Here is a 15,904-nt window from a genome sequence, read left to right as displayed (position 1 = left end):
CGAGCAAACACCGATCTACGCTTTAATTGAACCTATTCCGACCGTCGCAAGTTTGCCGCTTAAACGCGCGTTACTATGGAGAATTCTTTTTTGCCATCGTCGAACCAATTTTCTTTCGACCATCGATTCGTTTACCTGTAGATTTCCATGAAAAAGAATATTGCTATATATCGTTAGTTTCATTTTTCCCAGGTTTTTGTCGTATCTCGATTAACAGGACCATGTTGAGTCGCTTATTAGCACGATACACACCGGATTCGTCGTTCATCGGCGATACGCAGTTTCACGCCGGTGACGAAAATGAATTAACGGTATGCCGAAAATAAATGACGCACCGTGTTTCATCCTGTCTTTCCGAGCATTCGATAAAAAATGCAACGAGAGTCGTTTTAAAACTGGGAAAAAGTGCATGGCTGCCTCGGGCGACGGACGCATAAAACGGTACATAGTCGCGTCGAGTGTTCACGCAAAAATCCAACAAGCCTGGTTTGCATGGTCGCCAGCCGTGAAATAAAAACAGGATCGCCTTAACGAGCTATAAAAATCGCCGCGATCATCAACCCTTTCCCTTATTACCTCGATGCTTGTCGGATTAATCGTAAGAAACCGAGCGTTAAAATCCAATGAAATTCCGCTATAAGTTCGTACGTAGTCGACGGTGCTTTTGAAAATTGTGTCACGTAGAGAATTGTGTTTCAGTTACGAGATTTCCGAAACTTCGGAGTGAAGTGAAACTCCAGAAATCGATACGTTTTCCCATGCGTTACTTTCTTCCATTCTCTCCACGGACTACGTCACTTGTAAGAAAAATTTTCGCAAAGGATCGGAAAGATCTTTGCCTGTGATTACTGCGAGATACGGTTGAGGGTAGAAGAAAGCGCATTTAACGCACCACTGACGAAAACATACTGAAATTATTCTACTAACAGCGCGTTAACGCGTGTTCGATAATTATATCAGGGACGTAACGAAGTTGCGACGCGGCGGTGTCGTAAAGGCGATGGTAATAAAAGAAACGGGACGAAACGGATGAAAAAGAGGGTTGCGTCTCACGGCCCAGAATATATTAACGTGCATGCACGCGTACATACATAGGCGCGTGTACGCGTGCACCACTCGAACGACCGACGCGTTGCCACGCACGTGGAAGCACGTACGAGACGACGGCCTCGTAATTACAAGCTGACTCCATAATAGGATTTTCGGCGGTTTTAGCACGAGTACCACCGCTAAGAAGAACGATGCTTATCGTTGCGGACGCGCCCCGTTGATTGCGGCGAACATGACGCGCTTGTGCACCTGCAACTCGCTGACACGAGTGCTTATACGTAGTTTGTTTGATGAGTCGTGGATTTTTTAAAGCCGCGTACTTTGTTCGTTTACAAAGTTGAGACGAAAGTTGGTCGACGTTACAGGCGATACGAAAGTGATACGACTGAAAAATTCAAGCTGCGGGAGAAGTTGCAGGGGAAAAATGTGTTTAAAATTTAGTATTTCACGCTATTTCGCGAAATTTAGAATTTGCGCTTTCGTACCATTTTCTATTATTCTACCGCGAACGTTTAATTTCATAAAACACTGAGAATTTTTATTTCGATCCTGATTTAAATACAAATTCGAGCGTTTCAATTCTGCAAAACACATGAAACTTTTAATTTTAATCACGATTCTGTTAATTTGTTTAATCAATTATCGTTTATTCTCGTACGGCAGCGAAGAAACATTAAAATGCCGCATAAAGTTGAATTTCTAGGAAAATGAGCGTCGGTTATTATCCAACTCTTACACATACGTGGGGAATTAACCCGACGCCAAGATCGAGTAACGATAATCCTAGGAAAACCGATTATCTAACCAGCGCGGTTGAAAATACAGCGAGGTATTTAATAAACGTAAAATGCAGACCGCGGTTCGATGGAAAAATTAGAAAGTACGCGGGACCCCGGGTCTAATAGTCGCGGCGACGGTGATTTACAGCGTTGATTATTGCTGGCGAAAAGAAGCCCGTAAATCATGGCCGCGTCTCGCGTGCGCTTATTGCGCGCCTCCAGGAATTTCCGCTCGAATTTAAGGGCCGCATGATCGACGCGACAAATAGTACCACCTCGTCTCCTGTTTTCTAGCCAAGATCGAAGGGGATGGTTGAAGGAGCGTAATCGATTTGCCTGGCCGTTTATTAGTCGCCACATGGAAAACGCCTGTTGGAATTAACATTTATAATGCGAATTTATCGATAAGCGTGATGGCTGGGGATTCGCAGTCGGCGCACGTGCGAACGCGACGACTACGTGATCGCATTACTTCCGCGGAAAAAATGTGGAAAAAATTCGGACGAGCCGGTGTGGTCCGACCAACCAGCCGGATATTTGGTGAAATATTGAAATTTTGTTTTGAATTTGGTAGCCGCCGGTTTACATTGGCGCCGTCTCTTCCGCCCCGCAATTTTGTTACCTTTCGCTCGTGGCTCGACGAGTTGCCTAATGTTCTGCTATCGGTGCTGCGACTTATTTTTACCGACATTTAAAACAATGTGTTCTCTATCGAACGACTAAATGGATAAATCGATTCAATTCTATTTAATCTAATTTATTTATTAATTAACCGGCAAAGATCTCTTTTACAAGAAGGTGATATACAATAAGTTGAATACAAGTGTCAGGATGATACAGTCGCTGTGGGACAGTAAGACAAACATGTGTATAAGTACGCTATACTGAAGCTATAATACTAGTGTACCGCTCGGGTTAGCTAAGGGTACACAGACCGGTTAACACAGATCTCTTTCTGAGATTGCTGCTTGAGGTGGAAGACAAGTTGATATTATTGCGTAAAGCTTCGCCTAACTCGCGTATACGGGCAATGGTGTTTACGTGGGCAAATCTAGGGGAGAAGGACGAAGGGTGAAATAAAGAGAGACGTCCAGAGAAGTAACACGGTGCGTGGATGTGCCAGTTGATAAGGCTAAGAAACCGTGGACAATCGACAAATCAATTTAGGATTCTCACTATCGTAGAAAAACAACATCGTCAGCCGGTCACCTGATTGCGGATGGCGAATAAATTTTATATTCTGCGGTGATAGGAGCGTAGAAGGATCCTCAGAAGAGATGAAACATCGGTTCGAAATTCTTGCGGAATTTAGACGGAGGATCGTAACGACGTCAAGAAGAAGAAAACGAGAAAGAAATGGAGTGGTAGCATCTGGCCAGGGTAAGAAAACGGGCAAAGCACAGTCGACGACATCGGCTAGAAATGTAAATATGTTTTCCTTGGATGCGATGTCGAGTAATTATTCAGCATGCTAGCGAGAAAAGATCTCATACAGCGGTATCTTTTCCGACGATGTTCTTGCTCGAGAGACTCGCAAGATATTCCAGGAGCTGAACCACGACTCTCGTCCCTTCGTTTCCTCCCATTTGCGGCCCTTTCCTTTCTTCCTACTCCCTTTTGCTCTTGAGACTCCAGGAAAACCTGTTGTTAAAGCTGAGAGTAAAGTTGCAAGTTGAAGATGAATTCAATTTCTCGTAGCTTACGCTTGAACATTCTCCTCCAGTTGAACCGCCACTTCGATAACGCTTTTTGCCGTCTTGCTCGCGGATTTTCGTCTAGAAAATTACGCCAACGGGATGCGAAACGGTGATAGTTAATCGTACAGTATACAGTTGTCTAATATCATGTTTCTTGGCACGCGTACTAGTTCCACGAAATTTGACGATACGAAATTTTTGTCAATAGCGTCGATAAAGATCGCGTATAAAATAACTTGTTCTAGCAGGCACGTTTCCGCCTTCACGCCTCACCAAACGGAAATATAATTTCGTTGGAAATCGTTGATCGCTGTAATCGTGGTAACGCGATTACAGTTTAGGAAGAAATGAAATCTCTCAATTAATTCGCATACCAACGACGTGAAATCGGCAGGACGCGATGCTCGCCTCGCATCTAATTCGCGAGAAAATCGTTGAATTTCAAAGCAGCTGCCACTCGTTAAAGCCGTATTAACGGCGAGGAAAGAACGATCGCGAGGCAAAGTGTGCCTGCGTGAGAATTTCAATAATTCCGCGCGGCCACGCTTTTTGTATGCGCGAACGATGCCCCCGCTGTTACGAATCGAACAATTTGCCGCGCATAATTTTCAGATTGTCAGAGGAAAAATTATGATATTTATGAAAAATAACGCATTTCGCTGTCGTTCACCGTTCTTTATCACCGGTAAAACAAATGACACCTGCAATTATCGTATTTTGTTCGGAAACGTGTAATTTTATCTTCATCGATAGCGACGTATTCCCATTTTTTATAATAAAATCCAACGGCAAGCCGTTTATTCGCTGTTCGAGTTTTGTATCCTCGCAGTACATCCATCGGTCGTAGTTCCAAGAACAGAATAATTCCTGGGAAGTTCCTCAAGAACCGTTCGACCGAGCGTCCGCAAGGTTGGCAGGCTAGGAGCAGCCCTTCTCCCTATCACGTGACGATACGCATCATTAAAATTCATAAGGCGACTCGCCCATTCCCACTTTAGCACCCCGCGGGCTGAACGAGCCGCGCATCATATATTTATAGACGCCCTCGAATGCACACATGCATCTCAGACACCTTATGCAAGCCGGTCGATTTCGGTGCGCACTTATCCGCAGCCGGATATCCAGCCGGTTTCCGCGAAAATTCCGTTTCCTCTGGCTTCTACCTTCGATATATTGCGTCGAACCGTCGAACTCCGTCGTCGCTTATTCTATGCATGAAATATATCCTTTTATTATTAGAATCGATTTGACAACGAGTTAACATACAGCAGAGCATACAGAAGGATGGCGCGTTTATCCCTACGTGTAATCTATCAGCGAGGTAGCTTCTAGGGACGAGCGATTCTTCGATCGAAACTGTGTTCAAGCTCGTAAGTTGGTTACCGCGTTAGTTATTTATCGGCGCTGTCAGCATCGATGACGTGGAGTTTGCGTAGATTATACGATATCGCGATGTCGTCGTCCCGCAGCGACGCGTCTACGAGATGACGGGAGTGCACTCACGGTGCGCCTATGAATCTTGCATAGGCCGCATGCGTATACGCATGAAATAGGAAGGAGGCCGTATTCCCTTTCCGCGTGTCGGTACGATGACAAATTGTGGCCTGGGTACACGCTAGATAGCACAGGCACTCCAACCAATGGGAATAAATCAAATTTCGCGGTACAACGTATGAACGTCCTTCGGTAAAATTTACGTACGATCGATCTCCGAATGCGTTCGCTCCCTGCGACGGATCTCTTGTTACCTTAAAGAATTAGCGACGAACACGCTGCACGTGAAAGCGTCTGCTGCAATGCAAAGATTTAAGAGGCGGCTGACGCGACGGTTAACCGCGGCGCTAATCAACTTTATTAACGCGCTAATTGATTTATTCTAGAAAGTAACGTCTCAACGTCGCGGATCGCGCGTAATTCTTATTCCGCGCGCCTGCGTGTGCCGAATGAGGCACGCTAAGTTGAAACTAGTAACCGGTCTAGTAATCTCTGATAAAATTAGCAAGCTCAGGTATTTAGCCGAGCGGTGGTTAAGCGTTTTTCCTAGCTCTCCTTTTACCTACTTGGACCTTCCTCGAGAAAATGAACGCGTTACACTTCCAGAGAGTCGACTTTCACTGACTGCGACTCACGCACGATATATAAATGTCACGGAAATCGTTGATACTCTGAGGAAACGTACTCGCGAATAATCATGCTCGGTAGATTCGAGGTATAATTTAGAAAAGGCTAATAAATAAAGCGTCGTCGTCTGACGTCGCGAGCAAGTAACTCGGACACAGGAACGAAGGTGGCGGTGGAAAAAGCGCCGAAAAAGCGACGGGAACTTTTCGGAAGTTATAAGCGGATCAGCGTCGTTAATCATTCCTCGGCCACGCTATAGGCGCATACATTATTCAGAAGCGTCCCGACGCCAACTATGCATAACTTTTGTCCATGTTCACGCGCCTCTTTCTTCAGATAGAGTTAAGATACGATCGCGAGGGTGAAAAAGCCAGTGTCACAGAGTGACAGTCATCCTCCTTCGCCCTTTCCAAGTTGCTTCGAATTCCAGTAATAGGCGTACGAAAAAGAAACTCACGGAAAGTTTCATACTTACATTACGAGCGACGGAAAAGAACTGTGCGAGTACAAAGGCGCACCGGCTTGCGAAAAATGAGATCTTCCTAATAACGATGCAGTATTTCTGTAGTTGTTCAAAGATGCTTGCGATTCAAAGATAGAAACTCTGGAAAGAAAGCGTTTCAAAACTCTCTTCTGCATGTTATAATCAGAAAAATAATGAAATTGTTGGTCGGAGAAGACGTAGCGGAAAATTCCCGAAGGATTGATCGATCGATCGTTACAAAGTTGTCGCGTTTTCTCAGCGGTGAACGATGCACGTGCACGCTGTGGTATGCAAGGGGTGACGCGAGGGTGCGTCAGCACACGCGTAGGCGTACTTAGCACCCCGACTGTGTAAGACCACTCGACCGGCACGTACCGGATCCTTCAGACGTACCTACACGCCAGTAAATTATCGCCCAACCGTATGTACGGGGAAGTACGCTGCTCTCGTTGTTTTACACTCTCTCTTTCTAGCCAGTTTTCTTCCTTCGCAGTCGTGCAGTCGTCCAGCATTCATGCTCCCGTGCGATTTCCTCCACGCCGTACATCCCGCTCTGCCACGACCCATGGCCTCGCTTTTCTCTTTGTTCTTTCGCGCTTTCCAACGTCCCTCTCCTTGTCCATGGCACCACCCGCGCGATAAAAACGAGATTTACGGATTATACCGGTGGTTTCTCTCTCGTTCTCTTTCTCTCTCTCTCTGTTTTTTTTTCTTTATCTTCTTGACAAGATGAATTTTGCATTCTTCCTACTGTTTTCTCGCGGTTTCCACGCGTGGTTTCATTAAGACCGGTTAATTTTTTAGTCCGCGTCATACCAAAACTCAGCTTTGTCGAAAAATAGGAGTAGCTGCATAATTTCTAGCAGACGCTTACGTTTCATCGTGGATTATTGAATATAGTTACGAATTTATTAGGCTCGTTCCTCTTTCGTTCTCTACCGACGACAATTTTAATTTTCCATCGGATTGATAAGCGACCAGGAACATTCGAATTTAAGAACGGATTTCTCCACGCGACCATCATCCGGTCGAGGTCAGCGTAAAAATAAAACTTATGGCGAAAAACGGAGGAGGTGGATAGGTGAAATCCGACAGTAAAGTTGAAAATCGACAGAGCGGAGCGTATATTTCATTGCCGGCGTGTGATTTTCAATCTCCGCCAATGTCCGTCCACGAGCTCCCCATAACCTTTTCTTTTCACGATCGGTCCGTTGCTGCTGTTGCTGATACTGCTGCTGCCTTTGCCTCTCGAACAACGCCGGATAACTTTGAGCTTTGTAACTCGGCTGCGGAGCACGGCGTGCAATCGAATCGAACGCGAGACATTCGAAAAAATGGGAAAAAATGAATTGGTTGAACAGAACACGCAGGGAAACGTATTTCGAGATAATAAAAGCTTCTCCTTTTTTGCCTGCGAAAATTCGGGCGAAATCTATACATGGAAACTGAATGTCTTCAATTTTTTAACACCTACGCTTCCGAAATTTTAAATTCGGTATTATTCCCTTTTTCCGTTTCGCTGGAAGGAAATCTCGAGATATTGCCACGTAAATATTTAAAATCAAAGCAAAGAATCGCTGTGGCTGTCTCAAAGTCGGAGGAGAAAGACGCTCGCTTCTTTGTAAATCGCTCTCTACTGGATTATTCTGGCAAATTGGTAAAAAGCGCGTTTCACAAGTTCGTTTCTCGCCGAAGGAAATCCAGGACAAACGTGGATGCAAGCTGATGCTCGCGTGTCTTTGGCGTGCGCGCGACCAGCCACGTCGGCCGAGATTAAATTCATCGCATCGGGGATAACTTTCTCCAACGTTGATTAACATACGCGAGAAGAAACTCGTCACTTTCTCCGCGGAAACACCCTTTGACACCGCTAATAACCATCTGAAGCCCTCGACACCGGTGTAAATTAAACAGACCCACCTTCTTATCTGGCATTGATTAAGTCCGGAACGTTCCGTCTTCTCGCGCTTCCTTGAATTATTCATGCGTTCTTTAGCTAGGCTTGAGAATAGGTTACATCGATTTCTGGCGGCAAGTCGCCAGAGTGAAGATGATGAGTTAGCCGAGTTACCTATGTTCCTTCGTATCTCTTGAAAGTGTAACTGGCGCGAGATTTATCTGCCAGAATCAATTCGAAAAGGTTGGAAATGGCAAAGAGTTGGGGAAAGAGTTCTTGGGTTCATGACGTTGGAAAACTACAGCAACGAGAAACGAAAGATAAACCAGCAAAGTCACGACACGTACTTCTTTTACACCCCCGTAGCTTGCAAAAGTCGAGGCAAACGGATCGAATTTTTCGGAGAAACCCGGGCGGAGTCCATGCAACAAACGTATAACCCAACGGTCGGCCGAGTCAGTGCTCGCTATAAATTCGCCGGATACGAAGCTTAAAGCTGGTATGCTGGAACTCACCGGAGACGGCCTGAGACTGCGTCCGATGCTCGACCAGACCGCACGACGACTCTTGTTTCTCGAACAGACTGCATTCTGGATATCTGTCAGTGGCACACCGCCGACGAAAATCGTCGTCGTCGACAGGCGAAACCATAATTTCATTGTCCACCGGCTAGGGAGCATCGCTTAAACCATTGGTGACGAATTTCCCGCTAAACGAAGCGGATGGAGGTTTTACAGGAAATTTTGAGAAGCCTTTGGATAAATGAAGAGAATGTTTGGGAAGTTTGTTCGATGGTATACCGATATAGAACGCTTATTGTATAGTCGCTAGGAATCCATACGAAGCTCGAAACAAGTTTGCGTCTCGATGAGGCTGAGTTTCAGGTTTAAAGGTTTCCCTGTGACTTCGACTTTCGGATGCGTTGTCAGTGAAATAGTCGAATGCTTTAGAAATGACGAAATGATGGAGCAAGAAGTTTCACGATACCACGATAAAATAAATATATTTCGTTTTTGCGAAGTGGAAAGAACAGGGTCGTAGAAAAAGCTTGGTTCATCATGTTCGAATTGTTCCTTTCTTCAGTACGAGAGCCCATCCTCCAAGTTACCCGCCGTGCCACTTTTATTTCACCTTCGGTTTCGTATTTCCTTTTGCTTCGTTTCCTCTCTAATTCGTCTAGAGCCCAAGAGCCATGGTACCGTGTGTGCCATTAACCCAAATAATTCTAGAGAGCAGCTTCGCTCTTCTCGAATTCTTCGCTCTTCAGTCTCCTTCGACCTTTCCTCTTTCTTGCCAAGCAGCTGGACCATTAGATACCTTGTGAGACAAATGACGAATACTTTGAAACCAGGTATTTGTTAAACATTTTTAATTTTATCCTCCTTCCTATCAACCAGATAGTTCTGTAACATCGCGTAATATCGAAATAAGAAGATTGACATAAATCGATAAAACACTCGAGTTACCTTTCTGTCTTGTATTCGAAGATGAATTTTTATATAAATTATATCGTTGCGCTTTATATAATTCCGACTACGTTGTACATGACATAAATCTGTCCAGCTCGAGTATCATCTTGACAAGACTCCACTGTAATTCGTCACTTCGCAAAACCGCGAATGTAGTTTATCTCGAAATCCGATTATTTAAAGTCATCGATGGTACGTATTATATTTAGTTTAACTTCTCGATGTAACATTTCCATTAAACTATCGCGTCTGACCTCGTTTCATTTTTCTCCTCTATCTTCGCGTATGTCGATATTAAATTTAGAAAACAGCTTGAAGGTACTTGACGTGCTGATGACTTCTACATTTTTTATTTTATTCTATTCTTATCTTAAACTCCGTGATTGAAAATTGAGATTATTAGCAGAAACGGAAGCCGAAAGCTCCTAAAGAGTGCGCACGAATTCGTCTGTTCGTCTACTTTTACTGTAAGTCGCGCGTTATAATCGCGTGGCATTGACACGATACCGGCAATAATTGTATCTATCTATGTATAATTGCTTCTAAGCATAGCAGTGATCTAATCGTATTTGCAGCGGAATTTCATCGAGCTTAGCGAACAGAAACGTACACGAATTCCGCTTCTCTAATTTTCATACGAATCGATTAATCTATTACTACGCGCTTCGCTGCCACTTTGAATAAACCAACGTGTGATGATAACTCTTATTTTGTTCCGTGGCCGGATCTCCGAGAGTTTTCGAGTTTCAATTAAGCAAGTTAACCACGTTACGAGAAAGACATTTGCCGTGGAGATTATCGGTTTTTAAAGTTTTATTAGCCGGTTTTTAAAATGGCAAACGATAACGATGTTTTAATTAAATTCGCTGGCCAAAAGAGCGAACGCAATGTCCCATTGACGCTGGCCTTTCGATACGGGTTTTAAGGGTGCAATTAATGATATTCGATTTGATTTCCATCGGTAAACATTTCGTTATTGGCAATTGTTGTTAGCGAGCGAAAGGAAATTATCCGGCGATTAAACTTTCAGCCGGACATTTTCACCCATTTTGCCCGAAACTACCGACCGTTTCCATAATTATAAAACTGCCTCGCTTACCAACTAATGCTTGATTAATTTGTTATGCAGTTCGCGTAAACGGTATTAACGTGACGTTCGATCCAGTCACGCAGCTTTCCAACTTTACCCAAAGTATTATTGTTTCGTACGGTATTTTGAAATACTTGGTACCTGACGCGTAGCTAAATTCGCAAATTCGTTCGATCGCCGGTCGAGCATCGGCTGGGAAGTTTCGTTGCTTCGGCTCGGTCGAGTTGCGCGTTGCAGTTACAAATCACGGTTGGCCGAGGCCAGAAGTGGCGTCAGACGATCGCGGTTACACCGACCAGCTCGTGTGACCTGTTTGAAAAGCGATCGAGCGCTAAAACAAGTCCGACCTTCTCCTCTTTTTTTTTCCGCCATCAGAGAGGAACGTACGAGGGAAACTTTACGCGAGCTCTCGGCAATTGACTTTCGAACTCGAACGCGTTTACTTGAGAACAGTTAGCAGACTTTACCCTTGCTCTGCCCTTTCTTTACTTTTGCCCTGTAAAGTTCGGCCACTGTAGCGTATTTCCACGATTTTCTCCGAGATCCCACCTCCCGTCAAGGGATTACTAGGAACCTCTAAGATTTTCTTCGTAACAGTGGCTTTGCGGTTAATACGATAGTATTGTACGTCTATTTTTCCGTGTTTCAGCACTGCCTGTCACGATTCTTGGACCCAGCTGCGGCTGTCCCCGATGTTCGGTTGCATCTGTCCAAACAACCACATAAAAAGACGCTGCGACAGGATCTTCTCGATGGTGAATCACAATCCGTGCGTTGGTGAGTATGAAATCGAGCCTGTTTTTAAACGCAACTAATTTTTCTCTACGTTCGTATGTATATCTCTATGTGTACGTGTGAACGTGATACATTATACGCAGGCATCTGTAACAATGCGTACACACGAGATTTATTACTTGCTTCTATCGATTATTATTCTCTGTTTCGTTGTGTCGACTGAACCCGTGTCAATTATATTTTGGTAATCTTGAATGAACGAGTATACGTGGTAACGTTGGTTAATCGTAACTATTACTTTAGCGCACCCTTGTGGAAGACGATTGTTGGTGTTGTGAAGTAAACGTGTGTATTGTTCCTTTTTCTTTTTCCTTTTATGTACATGACACTCTACAAATTCACTTTTACTTTACCGTCCGTTTCGTTGCGAGGTTCGACTGCCCGTCTCCCTTGTTTACCTGTTTGTCTGTATCTTGTTACCGAAGTACTCTGTTCTAGTCTGTTACCTTTTCTTCGATCGATGTGTGTGTACGCTGCGGATAACGAAATCAACGCTGTCGATCTTGGATTGAAACGCGATGAATTTTTCCGCTCTAACGAATGACAACGTACTGCCAATCGAATAAAAATACAAAATTACATTATACCCAATTAGCTACGAATTATCGTCATCCGCACAAGTGCAGCTTCCGTGGCCCACTTGCAACCAGGTCGTAAGTTCATTTTCGCCGAAACAACCACAAGGAAGCAACTAAAATGCGACTACGGTGAGAAGTTTCGTCGTAAACAAACCCCAAAAACTAGAGATAGTCTGAAAGATGCCTTCCGGCCTCGTTATTTTTCCCCGTTGCGTCGACGTCGAAGGAAAAGGTACGAGGAAAGGCTCGACGGAGCAATTACTCTCAGCGATACCACGGTGTTTAAGGCTCGTGGGACGACGTTATAGCCTCCTTCGGATAAGCTCCTTTCTCCTTAATTAACCAAAGGCCACCGGTATCGAGATGTAGATAAGGATTTCATCGCGTGGCAGGCTCGACCTTAATTTCACTGAAATCCCGTTCCCTTCCAGCAACATCTCTTCTTCCATACCTTCGAGTCTAATGACACTCGACTGGTTATTTTTAGCCTCTCCTTTCATCGTTTCGCCCGTGAAAATATGTCTCCTTTTATCCTCGATTACGATCAACGTCGACAGATCGAAGATGGTCGTTGCGATAAGACGCGGCGTCCGCCCTTTCGGTTCAATTCTCAGTTCATCTTTCTATTCAGGATTCGATGGTAATTCGCTATTCGAATTCGGGTAATTTGCCAAAGTTTCCGATGAAAAGAAACTCTCGTAACTTGTAAAACTGCAAAACTCTCGTTCGTCCACGATGGACAGCGTAACAATTCGCGATTCTTGTAACATCGCGAATAAGCAAAGGATTACATTTTAGTGCGTTACTACGTAAGTACACCAGTCACACGAGGCGCATGTGCGACCTGCAAGCGTTTGTTTTCTTTCCTTTATAAGTGTGCGTTTGGCCGAGCGAGAACTGATTTTCCGTTGCTGACAATTAGACGAACGACCGTGATCGGTGCGCAATCAATTTTCTACGTTTCAGCCTCGAGGAGTCGAGCTGCGAGTCGCCACGCAGCCTGCCGTCGAATAAACCGGTGCTACTCTTTACGATTTCCACGAATTTACCTGGATTCGCGTTCTGAGAATTCGCGTCGAGCGATTGATAAACAGAAATCGAAGCTTCCGCGAGCATCTCGGTATCACTTCCTTTCTTAAAAAGGAAATCAGAGCAAACGGAAGGTTAGCGTGCTGTTCCGCTTTATTTTCCAGGTTTTATTTATACGATCGAGCATCTCGGCAAATCGAATAAATCGTCTGCAGTTCGCGAGTTGCTATGACGAACATTCTTGTAAACGCGATCGAAACTTCTCCTACGGTCGGTGATGCAACAAGTTTGGATTTCCGATCGAACGCAGTTCAAACGGTATCAAGAGACACGTGTCGTCGAGGAATCGCTTCAATCGTTGGACCATCTCATTTCGTGATTTCACTTCGACGCCATTTTTCTTCCTAGATTATTCTAATCGACGTAAAGAATCTTAATCGCGTTTATGAAAAGACCGATGACGAATCGATCGTGCAGCCGAACAGCAAGAGGAACGGGAACGATGATCCTGGACGCGTCGCGTCTCGTCTCGTCTTGCGGTCTCGAAAAATCGCCAGCCGAGTATCTGCGAAGCTACGGATGGGAGAGAATAAAAAGGCCTGGATCCAGCCTCGAGATCCTCGAACGAGAAGGAACGTGTGCACGAGAGCACCAGCACACCCCCTAAGTACGCATTCCGCCCGAAGGATCCGCATTTCGAGATCGATCCGCACGATTTCCTCGGTTATACGCGAACCTCCGCAATCTCGACGCGTTTCGCTTCTCTTCAGGTTCGCGTCCTCGATCGTCTAATCGAACTGGGTCAGAACGAATGATTTTCTCTCTGTGGGAATTCTCGAATCGGCTTTGTACCGGGAGAAACACGCGAGGCCAACGACGCCGAGAAAAATTACCATATCTTTTTGCTTTCTTTCTTTCCGTTTCTTTTTTATTACGCCGCATTGTTAGTTTTATCGTCGATTTTTCGCCGCGTCTCCTTCCAGACGTCGAGTTATCGATACGAATCAAGCAAATCGAGCGCAGCTAATTCGATCGATATCTTTTCTTACGTAACATTCCAGTTTCTCCAAGTTGTCCTTTTCTCCGTTCGATGAAATAGCTTTCTAATTACGAATCGATAGGTAGCTGAAAAAGATTCGCGTTCTGTTTCGCGAACGTAAAAAAAGCGATTCGATGAAAGCGGATAAGAATCCGAAAGCCTTCGGGCGCGAACGCAAAGGAGATTATGCACCGCATGCTGTACTTTTGCACGAGCAACTTTTTTTCTAGACATCGTGCACGTTTTCAACCTGCATGCTCGTATTTTTCTACTTCTGTCTGAAATTCGCATGCCCGTCGATTAATCGCTCACCATGACTCTCTACTCTCTGTTACGTCGCTCGCTACTCGATCCTCTCTAACTCCTCTCTTTTCGATCTAAATACTCTCAAACGAACCGATCGAATTTCCTCTAGGTTTACCGTCGATGTTTTTCCACTACGATCGATGTCATATTTTTGCGAATACCTATTTGTTTTATAACTTGTACGAGAGATACGTAAGCAAACCACAAGAACGGAGCAAACAGTATCCTATATTTAAATACGAGCGTCCTCTTTGTCAAATAATTGTCAGGTAATTGATCGTCTAAATGGTCTCGAATATTGCGTAAACCAGATCATTGTCGAAACTGCGTGCCTTCCTCTTTTCGATGTTATACATTTCATGCGTATTTTTACTATAAAAAAAAAAAAAAAAAAAAAAAAAAACAAGAAGCAACTAAAGTATTCAGAATAACCTACAAATTACTCCAGTGAATAATCCAAAGATAAAAAATCGCCGATACCATTTTGTCTTTTTCCTTCGTGACGCGGTGTAATATTTACGAACAGAGGAAAAACGTCGATAATATTTATCGCGAAAAGTCATGTTCCAACTATAGCACTTGGCCTTTCGACCTAACCAACCCCCTTTTAATCCTACTACTGCGACCCCGAAGGGTAAAGAAGACCTTTCATCCGACAGAAAGAACCGGTGCTGCCCTTTAAACTTACCAGCTCGCAGCACCGCATACGGATGAACAGTTCCAAGCAGTTGCAAGCAGCTGCACGCTACGAACTGCGCCAAGAGACAGACTCTTCAGGCGGTGCCAATATTTTCCTTTCGCCCCGTGTGGGCCAGCACGGCGCGGCGTGGCAAAGATTCGAGATAAAGATCAAGAAGAAGCCAGAAGTAGAGGGTTAAACGAACCAAGTCGTAATCGGAATCGACGGTCGACCTCGAGGTTTCTTTTGCCGTTCCTTGCCAACTTCCACCAATGACGAACGGCTAAGGGAGATCGTGATTCTTCTTTCTGCGCGTCACGAGGTTCAACGGCTTTACGTAAAATCGACTCGGGAACGGTAATGGCTCTCGACAGGAAACCTATCGCTGGAGTAATTTGCGGTTTACCGATTTATCGTGCATCGTAGAGGACAATTGCTTGTCTCGTTTCAATAAGCGTGAATTTCGGACAACGTAAGAATCGACGAAGAAGCTAACGATAGAATAGGGTGTTTTGAAAACGTTTAGAGTACAGCTTCTTACGATCTTTTGGTCAATAAAATTGTTTTGCTACAACGCTTTTGCAACACCCTGTGCAAGCAGTTAGTTTCTTGGACCACAGGTAGTCAAACCCCGAAACGCCGGTTTCAGACGCGTTTCGAAAACTGTTTCATCCACTACTCTGACCATCACTACCGTCACAATCACCCAACCACGATATCACCGTGTCACCACGACCACAAGAGTAGCACGTAGCACGCGAAACCCGTCCGTGCACGTGTACCGATGCGATCACGCACCCCACTCACCCCGTTCTCGTCCGCGTCTCTGCTTCTGTGTTACAGAGTTCCTGCCCTCCTCCACCTCCGTAGACCTGTCGGGCACGGACTCGG

General features: G+C 44.8%; 1 protein-coding gene across 1 annotated transcript in view; it reads left to right on the top strand.

The window, feature by feature from the left end:
- Positions 1-15,904, top strand: part of LOC100742880 — a 200,368-nt gene that overhangs the window by 164,859 nt on the left and 19,605 nt on the right. Inside the window, 2 exon segments of the mRNA XM_033324001.1 lie at positions 11,237-11,364; positions 15,857-15,904. The exon segment at positions 15,857-15,904 is cut by the window's right edge and continues 11 nt beyond it. Of these exon segments, the coding sequence (XP_033179892.1) occupies positions 11,237-11,364; positions 15,857-15,904 (176 nt within the window).

The sequence above is a fragment of the Bombus impatiens genome, unplaced genomic scaffold (genome assembly GCF_000188095.3).
Source record: "Bombus impatiens unplaced genomic scaffold, BIMP_2.2 scf_1445, whole genome shotgun sequence".
NCBI classification, from domain to species: domain Eukaryota; kingdom Metazoa; phylum Arthropoda; class Insecta; order Hymenoptera; family Apidae; genus Bombus; species Bombus impatiens.
Note: the sequence above shows the minus strand (reverse complement) of the source record. Positions and strands in the feature narration are given on the sequence as shown.